Source organism: Neomonachus schauinslandi, chromosome 2, assembly GCF_002201575.2.
Source record: "Neomonachus schauinslandi chromosome 2, ASM220157v2, whole genome shotgun sequence".
NCBI lineage: Eukaryota > Metazoa > Chordata > Mammalia > Carnivora > Phocidae > Neomonachus > Neomonachus schauinslandi.
This window is the reverse complement of record NC_058404.1, coordinates 142,534,082-142,549,800: the sequence shown is the minus strand read 5'-3', so window position 1 is coordinate 142,549,800 and position 15,719 is coordinate 142,534,082. Positions and strand designations below refer to the sequence as shown.

The window sequence follows — 15,719 nt, the reverse complement described above, 5'->3', positions numbered from 1 at the left end:
AACCTTTCTTCAGGCAGTGACGAAAGTTGAGTGGCTAAAGTACCTTCACTGAAGCCTGACTTTTATCCTACCTTTGAGATCAGTTTCTTCCACCCAGTGAGCAGTAAATCAAGAATTATGGACACGACTTGGCTTTCTGGGGCTGCAGCTCATTTGGATGGCCCCTAGCGTGTCACTGGGTAACTTCCTGCACTGGAAACTTCCCTCCAAAGGAGGGACAGTCTTCTATTTCACTTATAAATCAAGTTAACTCCTATTCTTTGACTTTAAGAAAATAGCCTCTCTCTTCCTCCCGGCAAATTTCTTTCCCTTGGTCTCTGTAGTCGCTCACACATGATTTTTGTGGTGGGAACAATCAGAAAAGTATTAAACTTATTAAATAAAACTGCAAAACCCTGCAATTCAGGAAACACACTTTTATGGAGCCCTTGCTACATGTAAGGAAGCTTCCATGTGTTAGTTCATGGAATCCTCACACTAACTCTGTGTGGTGAGTCTTCCTGTTCTCATCTTTAGGCTGAAGAAATGGATGCTCAGAGATGCTGCATATCTTGCCCAAGATCACCCAGTACTGGAAGTGAGATTCGTACCCTGTTGGTCTGACTGTAGAGCGCTCAGTCTTTATAGACCACACTGCCCTGCCTCCGCCTCTCTTAGACCTTCCATCCAGGTTATGAAACTTGAAAGGGAAATAATATACTTCCTATTTCGAAAATAACAAAAGAAAGTGATTATATAACTTTAATTGTAAGTGTTATATATGTATCCCAATTTAAAATAAAACCATGGAATTTTCCCTGTTGATCATTTTAAGTGTGAGAAACACACATTTCCATTTATTTATTTATTTTTTCACAACATCAAAAACTAATGATGTATTGTATGGTGACTAACATAACATAATAAAATAAAATTAAAAAAACACAACTCAAATATTAATAAAGATCATTCCAAATTATTCCAAATTATACATTTTTCCTTATGATCCTAAAATTTCATCCCAAATGGAGTCACCATACTAGATTCCGATCAAATCCTCCGAGTCCCACATTGGGCTCCTTGCTTGAGTTTTTAAAAAACTTTATTTGTCAAAGAGAGCTAGAGAGAGAGCGCGGCAGGCAGAAGGAGAAGCAGGCTCCCCACTGAGCAAGGAGCCCGATGTGGGACTCGATACCACGACGCTGGGATCATGAACTGAGCCAAAGGTAGACGCTTAACCAACCGACTGAGCCACCCAGGCATCCCCGCATTTCCATTTCTAAGCACTGTGTTATCGTAAATGCACAGCAAACAATATTACACGTATTTTATAGATGAGAGATTCATCTAGGGCCCTACAGTTAAAAAGGGCCAGAGTTGGGATCCGAACACAGGATTCCTGACTCCTAACCTAGGATTCTTTCTTCCACTATAATATACACCATTTTGTGAGTCAAAAAAGGAATTTCCAACAGTATAAACCTAATGCTTTGGGATCAAATGAGAAGCAGGTGGGGAGAATGGAGGGCTCACATCTGTACCCTCATGTCATTCAGTACAACTCACAGGAATATTTCTCTGTTTTATTTAGAGTCTAGCAATTAAAGTCCAGTCCTGGGTTCCAAGGAATGCTTATTAATTTCCTAGGACCTAAGAGCCAGATTCAGTTCCTGGGCGGAAATTTTATTGCTTTGACTTTATTTCGTTATTCCCACTTGATATATAGTTTAAAACGAAGAATGCCCACCGGGCTGTGAGTAAGGATAATCCCCAGTGGATAAAAAGCAACACTCATAAGCTTTGCTCTAGAGATTTTTAATATATTTTTTATCTACTCATCTTTTTATCTTTCTGTATTTTGCTTATTGCTTTAATACAGTTTTTGTACGTAGGGAGAACCTATTTCTCCTCAAAACACCAGCTGCCCAAAACAGCAAACAGATCGTACGTCACATTGCATCGGCTGTGAATTATTCAATCACCCCTTCCTCCCATACTTCTACCTTGTCGTCATCCAGGAGTGAAAGTGGTCAGGAAAGGGAAAAAAAAAAAAATCATTCAAGACATTAGAATGCAGGTGAACTTCAGTCGTGGGAGACTTGTACGAGATGAGCTCAATTTTACTTCCAACTGCAGACAGAACTGCATGCACATGGAAGTCCTTACGTGTTCAGACTCACGTGGTGAAGCCATCTCCCTCCCTCCGTACGTGCCGGCTTTTTCTCCTGGGTAAGCTGTGAACTCTGTTGGGCAGAGCTCATATAATAGCTTCAGAGTTCTTAGCATCTCTGACAGAGAAGGGTCAGAACACAGAAGTCCTAGGTGTCGGATTTCTTGGGCACTTGAAGGATTTAGCAGACAAGTGAAGTGTTAGTTTAGGGACAAAGATCCGGGGGATTCTCAGGGACAGCGGGCTGGAGAGTGAGTGCTCTGAAGTCAGAAACCTGAATTCCAGTCCCAGCTCTGTTGTTTTACTGACTTTGCAACCTTGAGCAAGTAAGTCATTTGACTCCTCTGAGCCTTCGTGTTCACATTTATATAAAAAGGAGATTATAATATTTTTACTGAGTCATTGTGACTTTTAAGATGATGCAGTCAAGTTATCGGAACACAGAAGGCACTCAACCACTGGTCACAATGATGACAAGGATTCGTTCACTCATACAATAAATATTGAGCCCCTCTATGGGCTCCGTGCTGTTCTGCACACTGGGGATATAGCAGTGAGCAAGGCAGACCCAAATCCCTGCCCCCACGAAGCTGATGTTCTAGCGGGGAGATGGACAATAAACAAGATACACAAGTAAAACATATAGTGAGTTAGATCGTGATTTAAGTGCTAAAGAAAAAAATAAAGATAGGAAGGAAGATAAGCAATATTAGGGGAGGTTGAGATTTTGGAGGGGTGGTCAGGAAGAGCCTCCCCCAGAAGCTGAATTTGTGTAGAGGCTTAGGTTGAGTGAGGGAGAAAGACAAATGATTACCTGGGGTCCCAGCAGGGACAGGACTGAGATGGGAGTGTGTCTAGCAAACTCCACATGTCACCAGGACGGGAGGCGAGGAGGGTGGGTGCTGGTGTTAAGTAAGCAAAGAGGAGAGCAGTGGGAAGTCGAGAGGTAAGGGAGCCAAATCCAGCGAGTCCTTGATGCACAGATGGGGAGGACTTTGGTTTCTACTCTGAGCGTGTTAAGTAGAGTCATGCTAAGAGGTGTGACCTGATCTGATTGAAATTGTAACTGGGTCACTAGGTTACAGCCTAAGGCATGCTTATAATTATGGTAAAGCTGAAGCCGATGACCTAAGATAGCAAATAGGGCTGGGGAAGCAGAGAGACACGGCCTTTGAGTATGGAGGGCACAAGCCCCAGAGAAGCAGAACATAGGACCAAGCCATCAATGAAAGTGTTGGACTGGGCTAGAGGGGTTAAGGGAGAGGGAGGGAGACGGGCCTGGCCTCCTGCCCCTCCACACACTACATCCTGCTGCCCATCCCTGCACACGCCATTCCCGCGTCCGTGCCTATCCCTATGCTTGAATGTATTTCCATCATAGCATGCACCATCTAGCACTGAATTTCTCTCTTTAAAAGTCAGCTTCCTCACATGTGTTCAACAAATGTTTATCAATCACCTATTATGTGCAGGCATTCAGTTAGGTGCTAAATTTACAGCAATGTAAAAGATTATAAATAATTCAAAAGCCAACCCCTCACAGGGTCCTCAAAGAAAAATCAGTGTAATCCTATAGGTGTGGATACATGTAGGAATTGAGAAGGAAAAAGGTATGCTAATTTTCCAGCGGGTCTCCTCACCTTCTCCCTAGTTTGTTAGCTTAGGGATTTCCCACCAGCTGGACACGGTGTATTATCTGAAGTCATTTACCCTGTTGACAATCACATTCTTGGAATAAGTAAATTCTCTGCAGGTGAAATTGGACAAACAATGCCAGTGACCTCTTTAGCCGCTCCAGTATTGGTCCAAAGGTTTAAAATAATAAGCTTCATTTTTCACTCAGTCTTGTTGACAGACAGTATCAGCAAGGCTCAGAGTTAGAAGTATAATCCTCTTTGATGAATAGTTCAGGGAAATTATTGTTAAACCTTTTGTAAATATTTTTCCAAAGTCATAATAGTGATTTTAGATAAAATGTATGAATAATTGACATAAACTTAAGATTTTTGCATTTAGTTAGCGTCGGAACCTTGAAATCAATTATGTTATTGCCAGCGCATCAGCCAAAGTACCTCAAGATCTCAACTTATCATCCGTGATAATAAGTGGAGACAACAATTGAGATTAAGGTAATTCACAGCCTTGTCTTAGCCAACAGTTTCAACTTTCTTGGCAACCAGGTTTATCACCTGAGTGGTCAACAAACAGAATATCCATAGACGGTTATGCTACCAAATAGAAAGTTGGCGAAAAAGCCAGTAGCAGCAAAGGAGGAAGAGGGGGATGTGGGGGTCCTGCGTGTCCACAAACGGATATAGTGGGCCCTTAATCTGGTTAGCTACAAAAGTTTGACCAGGCGTCTACACTTTGTGCCCTGCTGGCTCAATTCAAGGCCTCACTTGGGCCTTTTGGAGTAGAGCCCCTGGATGTATCCTAGCACAGAGCAAACTTCCCAGGGCTCCTCTGATTCCCCAGAAATTGCCTGACCTCCCCAAGAGTTATTTATATGGATGAATTTAAGCACCCTAAGAACACAAGGAATCCAGCCTTGTTTTTGTCCTCATAGGCTGTCTGACCTACTTCAGTGCATGTGTATGCTGTTGAATACAAAGGTATGAAATAAATTAAGAATATACTAGATTGTAAACTCAATAAAGGAGAGAATACAGTTGGTTTCCTTCACTGACATTTATCCAGTCCTAGAACAGTGCCTGACACACGGAAGACGCTCAAAAAATATTTGTGAGTAAGTGAAGGAATGAGTATGTTCACCAAGTTTCTGATCTCAAGGAGTTTAAAACCTAGAAGAAGGCACAGGTCATCATCAGAAATCCCCCTAGCAAAGGTAGTGATGGCAGGTTGTTTTAAGACAGGTAGAAATCATTGAAGGAGAGAGAAGGGGCAATTTTGTCTGGGTTGATGAGAAGTTTTGTGATAAAGGAGGAGTATTTGGGAGTGGGGGGAAGGAGGAAGAGGAAAAGAGAAATGGAAAATACAGGATAGGGGCTTATGTAAAAGATTGGTGCTGGAGAAAGGACCCAAAAGTCATCTCTGGTAATAAAGCCCCAAGACGGCAGGAACCAGGAAGAAAGACTATGGAGAAATTTGAGAATCAAAATATAAGAGAATTAAAATATAGTAGGTGCCCAACTAATGTTTGACAAACAAATACCATTTCAAACAGTCATCCCAGCCCCCACTATTTTTTCGATTTTATAATTATACTAATTGACTTTTTAAATGTAAACATTTTAAGTCTCAAAGTTCTGTGCAAAGTGAAGAGATTATGAGAAACTGCAAATACAAAGGGTTATAGGAGTAGTTTGTGAGCACAGTGAACAACAGTGAAACTCTAGGACATTCTTCATGTTTGCTTTCACATAAATCAGTCACGAGATGGATATAGCATAAAATATACAAATGAGCTTTCTTGACTTCCTTTTTTATATAAGAAATCAGTCATTTCCTAGGCCTTGTTTCATTCTCATGTTGTTGAAAATGTTGGCAAATAACACAGAGAGGACTCAGTTCCACAAACTGTAACTTGAGCAGGACCATGTCTATAGTGCTCTTCATTGAACCCACAGCCTCTAGCTCCATACCTGGCACTCAGGAGATGCTCAGCAAATACTTGTTGAATGAACCAATATTTCCGGGGGGTCCTATGTGCAAAGCTCTGGGGAAGTAAAGACAACACAAGTAAAGATGGAGTCATGGCTCCTACCTTCAAAGAGTTCAGAGCCCAGGCTGGGGGTGAGGCTGGACTGTGGGCAGGGAACAGGCACAGATAGACACAGATCTGCCGGAAGACAGGGTGTGATAACCCCCAGCAGCACGCGAAAGTAGTACCAACATGATACACTATTGGGATGCCACGTCACAGTTTATTTTATTATCAGATTCTCTAAAAATGGGGAAAAGTGGGGTTACTTCTTAAAGGACAGATTGCAGGGGCAAGGGATGGGGTGGCATTGATGAGAGGTCTGGAAAAGCTTAAAGGAGATGGGGTTTGAATGTGGCCTCAAAGGATGGGTAGAGATTGGAGGTAACCTTCACCGAATATGCGCTGTGTGCCAGGCTTATGCACTTTGCTTGCTTACTCAGTAAACGATGAACTCAGTCCTCACAACAATCTCCGTGGAAAGCTCTGTTTTCTTACAGAAGAGGAAACTGAGGTACAATAAAGTGAAATAAGTTGCTCAAAGTCACCCAGCTAGTGACCAGAGCCATACGGTCTAGTTCTAGAGCACCAGCTCTTAACCACAGTGGCATCTTAGGGTTTGTATAGGGGGCTCAAGGGTGCTACAGGTGTGGGAAGCAATCCAGGTAGAAGGAAACCCCGAGCTGCAGGTGTAGAGGCCTTGTAGTGAGAGCATGCCTGTTGTGTTTGGGAAAAAGCGCACTTACAGAAGGTTGGCAGGGAAGATTAGTACGATGAGAAGGGGAGAAAGGCAGGAGGAAAGGATCAATAGGGGATGGCTGAGTACACCATGTTACATTCACACCGAGATGTTATAGTAGAATATTTTATGAATGAAAAGATATTCATGATATATGATTTATGAAAACAGTAGCTATCACTTTTTCTTTATTTTTTATTTGACAGAGAGAGAGAGTGAGAGAGAGAGAACAAGCAGGGGGAGTGGGAGAGGGAGAAGCAGGCTCCCCATTGAGCAGGGAGCCCCATGCAGGGCTTGATCCCAGGACGCTGGGATCATGACCTGAGCCGGAGACAGACACTTAACCAACTGAGCCACCCAGGCACCCAATAGCTACCACTTTTTAAATCTTACCATAGGCCAGAATCTGTGTTACCCAGTTCATGTGGCTTATCTCATTCATCTTCACGGCAGCTCTGTGGGGCAGGAATAATTATCCCCCATCTATTACCATAGATGGGGAGTCTGAAGCTTAGGCAGTGTTAAATGACTTCCCCTTACTCATGTTCTCTGTTTCACTCCTCAAACTCAGAACCACCAATTAAATAAAAGCTAGCAAGGGCCAAACTTACAAATTCATTATAGGAATTTGGTCCATTTTATATATATTAAGACCTGTTGAAGGTTTTTGAAAATGTGAGCAATTCTAGTGAGTAATTATTGAAAAAAGAGAAAATATGGTCAGGTTTTGTTTATGTGGTTTTTGGTTTTTGTTTGATTTTTTCCCCTTTTATTCCCTTTCATCATTATTGACATTCCACAAGCATTCATTGGCATGTGACAACTGGACAGAGCATTATTTTATTCTATTGGTTTCCAAAACACACCATCAACTTCTAACTTACTGTAATCAGTTATTTGGTTATTATGTTTAGGATTTACTTCCCCATTCCTACCCTAAGCACCAGAAGAGCAAGGGTTTCTGTTTTGTCCATAGTTACAGGCTTAGCACCTAGAACAATTTCTAGCATAAAGCAAGTATTGAATCACTTTGTTGAATGAATTATAATTTTTCAATAGACTTTATTTTTTGCAGAAGTTTTAGGTTCACAGCAAAATTGAGTGGAGTAGAGAAAGTTCCCATATGCCCCCTGCCCCGCCTCCCTTGGATAGAGTCCCGCATTATCAACATCCCCCACTGGAGTGGAACATTTGTTACAGTCAATGAAACTACATCGACTGATCGTTATTTCCCAAAGTCCATAGTTTACATGAGGGTTCACTTTTGGTGTTACACATTATATGGTATAATGTCATGTATTTAGCCTTCTACTCTCATACAGAGTAGTTTCACTGCCCTAAACTTATTCATCCTTCCCCTCCCCCTAACCCGGGCAGCCACTGATCTCTCCACTGTTTCCGTAGTTTTTCCTTTCTGGAATGACATGTAGTTGGACTTATGCAGTACGTAGCCTTTCACATTGGTTTCTTTCACTTAGTAATATGCAATTAAGATTCTTCCATGTCTTTCTCTGGCTTGATAGCTCATTTCTTTTTAGTGCTGATTAATACTCCATTGTCTAGATGTACCACAGTCTACTTATCCAAAGAATTATAATTTTAGACCAAAAAATGAGACAAGAAGAACTCAACTTGTAAAGGAATAAAACAGTTGCTTTGAGTGGACTTTGGGAGTTGAAGCTGTGAAGGGGTGGGGGGTCGTGAATGGAATGGCATAGAGTCTTTTGGATGGAAACTGAGTTCCTTCACCCCTTCAGCTAATGTTTCTGAGCACCCTCTGCAGGCAGGCAGGGTTCTGGGTGCTAGACGGTATAGAAAACAAGAGGCGGTCCCTGCCGTCCCCCCCCCCACCATACCCTCGGGTTGGCTGCCAGTGGGGCGTGGTCATAACCGGTCTGTCGGGCTCTGCAGAAGTCCAGTGGGGCCTGGAGCAGCTTACCTAGGGCTCTCTCCTCTCTCTGAGCAGATCGAAGAAGGGGGCAAAGCGGACTTGGTGAGCTCCAAACTGCGGGCCGGGGACGAGGTGGTGCACATCAACGAGGTTGTGCTGAGCAGCTCCAGGAGGGAGGCCGTTTCCCTGGTGAAAGGATCCTACAAGACCCTCAGGCTGGTGGTACGCAGGTAGGCTGTGCGGTGCCTCCGCTCTCCCTCCTACACCTGCCCCCACCCTGCCCCACCTCCTGGGAAGAGCTGGGATCAGGAGCTTGTTCTTTAAATCTCCCTGCGTGGATCCTTACGCCTCCTCCCCTCCCCCCTGCCCCACCCGGGATTTTTTCCTGCTCCGTCTTGCAGTACGTGAGGAGGAAGTTGAGTGAAGACATTTCAGACACCACTTTCTTTTGAAACGCCGGCTTTCCCAGCAGGTGTTGGGCTTGGCATGGCTCTGCCTCACGGTACTTCCTAAATTTCTGGGTGTAATGAAAAGTGACTCTGATCCCAGATGTGGTCAGAGCTCTATGAAGCCCTGTCTCCTTGGGGAACTAGAGAAAGCAGTTGGCTTGGAGCTTGAGGTGGCATTCCACTAGCCTCACCTACACCACAGCAGTCATCAAAACAAGCAAATTCCTTCTTTTGTTTGCTTTGTCTTGTTTCCCTGGTGGTGACTGTGGTGACTCTTTTCTTGGAAAAGGTTTGGGCTGTGATGCGGTATAATGCCTTAAAGTAAGAAGGTTCATACTCCCGGGGAAACCCGCATCCTGGTGGAGGAAACTATTTATAAAAAGGGTAAAGGAATTAAAAACAATTTTTTTAGCACTTTTCCAAACCAAGCGCTGCTCCGGTGTTTTCCATATGTTAGCTCATTTAACCTCACAAGAATCTGGTGAGATAGCTATCACTATCCCCACTTACAGGCAAGAGGTTGCCGAAATGACTGAAGGTAGCAGAGCTGATAAGTGGAAGAACCAGGAGAGAATGTAGATACCCTTGGTTCTGCTTCACCCTGCCACTTGAGAGTCATTACCTTGACCTACTAAGCCCTAGGCCTGCACATTTTGCTTATTTGGATATTTCTTCACTAATCAGGTTTTGGCTGCCTTACATGGCAACTAAATGTTACAATATTTGAGAATGTTCACGTTGGCTGGCACTCTAGGAGTCATTCACCAAGCTACACTATTTTCAGGATGTGAAAAGTTAGCTGATCTTTTCATCACTCATAATATACTCTCTTATGGGACCAGTCACTCCTACATTCATGCATTCCTCAAACTTTACTGAGTAAAGTTGGTCCCTTGCTGAAGGGACCAGCTACTCTTCCCAACCACAGAAACATAGCCTTGGGTATGGTCTCACCACGTCCCCAGGCTCTAGTGACTCTCCTCAGTGCTGGGCTGTGTCTGGCTTCTCTTCAAGGCTATCTAATCATACATTGCTTCTCTGGTGGTCAAGGATGGAGATTGGCTCAAAACATAGAGTTCAATTGGGCCCAGGGCCAGGGCTCATCTCATTCCAGGGTTGTCTAGCTGTGTGACCTTGGGCAACTTACTTAACCTCATTGAAGATTTAGTTTCCTCATCTTTAAATATCTACTTTACAGGGTGATTGGAAAGATGAAATGAAATACTCTACATACTCATGGTAACCACCTGATAACAATAGATGATGCCGCTCTTTATATTATTGGCCAACTCTAGGCATAGGCCCATTCCTTATGGGCCACAATTTGAGTAAAGCAGTCGTCCCAAACACGGTGGCTGATTTCTCAAGCAGATGTGTAGGAAGTCACAGAACCATGAGGCCTATCCCATGTGTCCAAAAGAATGTTGAAGTTTTCGAACTCGCTTTGGCATTGGCACCCAAAGCCCAACTTTAGAACACTGGCATTTATCTGTTGATCTGTTGGGGCATGAGAGTGGAATCCATACTCTCAATTTGTTTTGATGGGACTGTAATGATAGATTAGTTTCTGGAAAGGGCTGCTCTGTTTCTGGCCATGAAAAGTAGTCATGCTGGCCTCCTGTTCTGCTTTCTAGTTGATGGTGACATGAGATCTGAATTACTTCTAGCAGGAGAGGAGACAGTCCCGGGGTTGAAATCTGACCTTGTCATTTGCAAGTTGTGTGACCTTGGACCTCTTTAAGCCCAATTTTTTCATTTATAAAATATAGAAATAATAATTCTTGCCACAAAAGGGCATTATATGGATTTAATGAATAAAGCGTAAGTACATAGTAGGTGTGCAATATTTGATCATTATTATTCTGGATCGGGTTAGAGGGTTATGTGGCAATACGCAGGAGTATTGTCGTATCGCCAAAAATGCTGATTGCCTGGTTATCAGGAAGCCCTCCTCACCATCACACCCCGCCCCCTTTATTCTCTTGGTGAATTTACTATCATTAATGGGCTGGTCAGCAGCCTTACTGGTACAGAACTGGTCAGGACAGTGCCCAGGAGCTCATGAAATTGAGGAATGTTTACTTATATTATCTGAACCCACAAGAAATTGAAGGATAGGGGCGCCTGGGTGGCTCAGTCGTTAAGCGTCTGCCTTCTGCTCAGGTCATGATCCTGGGGTCCTGGGATCGAGCCCCGCATCGGGCTCTCTGCTCAGCGGGGAGCCTGCTTCTCCCTCTCCCACTCCCCCTGCTTGTGTTCCCTCTCTCGCTGTGTTTCTCTCTGTCAAATAAATAAATAAAATCTTTAAAAAAAAAAAAAAAAAGAAATTGAAGGATATATACCATAATGTCAATGTACTAACTCATTTTGAAAAAGATGATTCTAAGTGGTCCAAGAATCAGTGTACCTTATCTGACAGGAAAACTAAATAAGAAGTCTGACCATAATGAGGTCGCGTGGTTGCGTGGTGATCTCCTTCAGAGTGAAGGGAGTAGGGCTGAGGCCCCAGCATGTGCTGGCCTCCGCTCTGAAGGCCAGATGGCCCAGTTTCCCCAAGGGACGCATCTGCCAGGTAGCCCAGATGCTCGCACTGGTGTGGGGACACTTTCCCCCTCCGGACGGCCTGGAGTCATGTTGCCTAAGCCCAGCTCTCCAGTCTCATTTCTTCCCTGGGCCCCCACACCAAATCCCCTTTCTGATTGACACATTCTTTCTTTAGATATGCTAATGTGATCGATAAGGTTACTGAAGAGTCCTTGTAGTCCCTGCTTCTGGTGTGGGAAACATTTCGTCTCTAAGATGCCTTTTGAATATGATCTTATCTATTACGCGTTGATTTTTAAAGTGGAACTCTCGGAGTTTGAGGAAAAGGAGGCTGTCTTTACTTCTCACACATACTGAGAGATGGGGATTATAAACATGTCTTGGTAGACATGGATGGACATTCCTCCCTGACCTTTCAGAGAACTGGGTAGAAGCAAGCCCCTTGGCTCTGGATTCCTCTGGCTTTGTATTGAGTTGAGCCGTCATTTTCTTGAAAAGTCTTGTCTTTCTACCTAGGCCCATGTCAGGTCCTGAGATTTCATTTCCTCCTATTTATTCATGATAGAGTGACTTGTGTATTTCATTCATTAACTTTCCTTCTTTTCCTAAGTGATTTCTGTACTTTTAAAAAAGTTTGAGGTGACTTCCTGGGAACATAATTGGAGGGTCTGTTTTCCAGAGAAATCATTTGAGTGGTGAAAATTTACATATCAGCAGCTCTAGCTGTACCTGCTTCTTTTTTTCCCTTAAAGTTAGTTTTGGGTGGGTGAGGGCGACACCTCACCTCCGTTGTAAAAATGCCAAGAATGTAGAGTGGAGAAGTGGTGTTTACATAAGTTTTGAGGGTGTCTTACCCAGGGACCAAAAACAATCAAAAGTATAAACACCTTCTTTAAAGGCTACAGTGACAAGAGAAATGCAAAGTCTCAAGTGAGTTGTGGGTCAAAGACCTTACAAGATCTGCTGACCCATGAAGAAAGCAGAGTTGAGTCCTCCAGGAACAGGGAGTAAAGGGGCAGTGTGCCTGCTGCAGGAGCAGAGAATGTGCTGGATGTTGGGTGCTGGGTGTACAAAGAGGGAAGGTCTACAGTTAGTGATGGATAAATAGAGAAGAAGAATAAAATAAGAAGTGGGCCAAAGAAAAGACCTTCCAAAAGGAAAACAAACATCTTCTAGCTAAAGGAAAATTGCAGAAGGAAAACCTTTGTGGAATGCAAGGACGGTACAATGGATTTAAATCAGGAAAGCAGACATGTACCCAATTAAGAGTCAATACTCCAAACCCTCTCTAAAATCAGTAGAGACTTTATCTGGCAGATATGTGTGAAATACAAGTCTTAGAACAAAGTAACTGTTAAAATGGAAACAAAGGAAAAAGTCTTCAAGTTTAACATTCCTGAAGGAAACAAAGGAAAAAGTCTTCAAGTTTAACAGGTGCTTTGAATACAGGGAACATTCCCTGCTGTTTGCAAATAACCTAAAATTTAAATTAAAAAAAATAAGTGACAATTCCACTTCAGAACAGACTGTTGGGGTTAATTGCTGGGTATTCATCTAAACTCCTGTTCTTGCCCTGGGCTGAGACTTCGATCTCTATCTTGAACTGGATAATCAGAATGGCATTGTGACCAATGGATCTGTAACCCCAATTTTGATCACCCCACAACCCCCATTTTTCTTGGCAAATCCAACCTCCCAACCTTCTGCATCAAGGTGCTATTTTTGCCCAGTATCATCCTATTCCTAAGTTTGATATCAGTGGTTTGTTGGCCTGTGTAGCTAAGGAAAATTCTGGGGTATATTTCACGGTGTTTTGTCTTTGTTTTGCAAGGCTTATGTAGGGCCACGTGAGGCCACGTAAAAGTCAGATTTCATTCTTTTTAGGGGAGGGGATGCATGAGGTGGTGATGCAGGTTTGAGGCTGCCTGGATATGAAGTCTGATGGCTTTAGGTACTAGCTCTGTGACCCTGGGCAGGTCATTCAACCTATCTGAGGACTGTGAGAAGTACATACATACAGCATGGTGATGAGCTCTCCTGAAAATAGAATGCATATTTGTTAAGTAAATTACCTCTTCTGAGACGTCTGCTTTAATCTCTAGAACACAGCACATGATTGCAGGGCCTGGTTAATGGGAGGACTGTGGATGGGCAAATGGTCTTTCTGAACATAGGATGTGGCATGCCTGATCCAGACAGTAAGCGGAGGGTGGGGAAAAGTGAATCCTTTTTCAGAATGAAATCTTACTCCTAAACCTTCCCAGAATTTCTGCAACTTTGGTCTAGCATTTCCCCTTCTCATTCGTTTATGCTATGAGTTGATAGTGTTGGAAGGGAACGTTTTTTGTTTTGTTCTGGTTTTTTGTTTGTTTGTTTTTTATTTGACTGATGATGCGTGTGTGTGAGAGAAACAGGAGTTGATCACATTTTCTGGGAAAAGAGAGACTGAAGAGAAAGGAGGGGTGATTATTGAAGAACAGTAAGCATCTGCCTAACATATGTGAACTGCCATGTGTAGTGGGGCCAAAGCGAGAATCTAGGTTTGTCACCTTCTGGTCTGGGGCTATTCCTGGAGGAAGAAATGAGGGAACTGCATCCATAGATGTGGAGTGAATTGTCCCAAGACCAAATGCTAGTAGCCCAAGTGAGAAGCTTGGTCTCTGAGAACATAGGTCTTGGGGTCTCTTGGCACTCCAAGTAGAGAACTAATGTTTCTACTCACTGCCTCCTCCGTTTAGAAATATTTGTGATGCTTAAAAAAACAGACAAAACCCCAAAACTAGAAAAACCCTATAAACTGATTTTTTTTAACTCATCCAGGAAAAACTATTAAATGAAGACGTGATTCCCACTGACCTTGAACTTCCTGTGGGGGTTCAGATCAAATGCATGTCACTGCTTTGTGCATCCAGCTGACTTGAAGTTCTTCATCAGCCTCTGGAAATGAAACTATTTGTGGCTTTATAATTGCTTCCTCCCTCTAACACAAATGGCAATGAAATTAAGTTTACCACAACCCTCAGGCCCACACTCCCCCTCCCCCCAGAAAAAAACCCATCCCACATATCTGAGGGTTAGCAGAACAGTTCTTTTTATAAACGGATGGGATGACATTATTGGAATGGAATGGGGTGGGTGGCTCACACATTTGCTACTTCTGGGTCAGATTTCTGTGACTTTTTTATGTCTAGATTGAGTTGTGAGACCATAGCTCACTTAGGATTTGCAAGTCAGTGATGTCAAAAGAAGTATCTGGTAATGAACAGAATGCATTTTAAGGCCCTTTTAAAGGATACAAAAATAGTGCTATTGACTATTAATTTAAAAAAAGGATTTTGCAAATCAGTTCTGTTTTCAACTCATGGTTACAGTTTATAAAAGAAAATAATTTCTTGGAATATTATCACTATCCATCCCCTACCTCCTTCACACTATTTTGCCATCTCCCCTCTCCTCCCCATCACCTGCCTGAGTCTATTCCCTTAAAAAGCATCTATATTCTTAAAGCAACTTACTCCGATTAACCACCTGATGTCCCTTTTGAACTATTTTAAAGCAGTTTAAAGAAAGAATGTATTAAGAGCTTTAAAGAGTAAATTGAACAGAACTCCCTATTTTCAAAGCAACAAAGTTTGAAGGGTGGGTTGAACTTTTCTGGAACATAAAAAACATCTGTTTTTTCCTTACAAATTGACCATCTCTAAACCAGATTATGCCAGCACCAAGTTACCAGGGCTCAGATATGAAATGGTAAGCCGCATGCCCAAGGGGAGTCCTGTCATTGGGATTCCAACCTCATCTCTGCGTTCTGTGTTCTGTGTTCTGACCATGGTATCATTGGCACAAATCAATCTCTCTGAGACTAAGTTTCTTCTTAAAAGGGAAAACAGTGATAATATCTTCCCTCCTCAGTTGCTATAAGGATAACAGTGTATTTGAAGATGCTTCACTGTAATAAAATATTAAACGATTATTCCGCGAGGAGTATGTATTGTACAGTCTCAGCTCATGAAAATTTACCTGACTGCATTCTCCTTCCATTGTTCTATTTCATGCACTGATTTATTTGCAAAAATGAGAACAAATGAGTTTTAAAGTTTCTGATTATAACAATTTTGCTAAAAGGAAATTTTGTTTTAAAGGACAGTATCAACGAGGCCCAAGTTCAGAATGGGATTTTTTTTTTTAAGACCACCTTTCCTGGAGAACTTAAGTAGAAAGAGTTCTGATTCTGAAACTGGTCGTAGCTCATTGGTAGGAGGCTGAGCTACAGAAGAGGACCCTCA

General features: G+C 42.7%; 1 protein-coding gene across 1 annotated transcript in view; it reads left to right on the top strand.

Moving 5' to 3' along the window:
* SHROOM3 (shroom family member 3) overlaps positions 1–15,719 on the top strand; it is a 299,140-nt gene that overhangs the window by 97,067 nt on the left and 186,354 nt on the right. Inside the window, exon 2 of the mRNA XM_044912927.1 lies at positions 8,516–8,670. Coding sequence (XP_044768862.1) covers positions 8,516–8,670 — 155 coding nt within the window. The remainder of the gene's footprint in view (positions 1–8,515; positions 8,671–15,719) is intronic.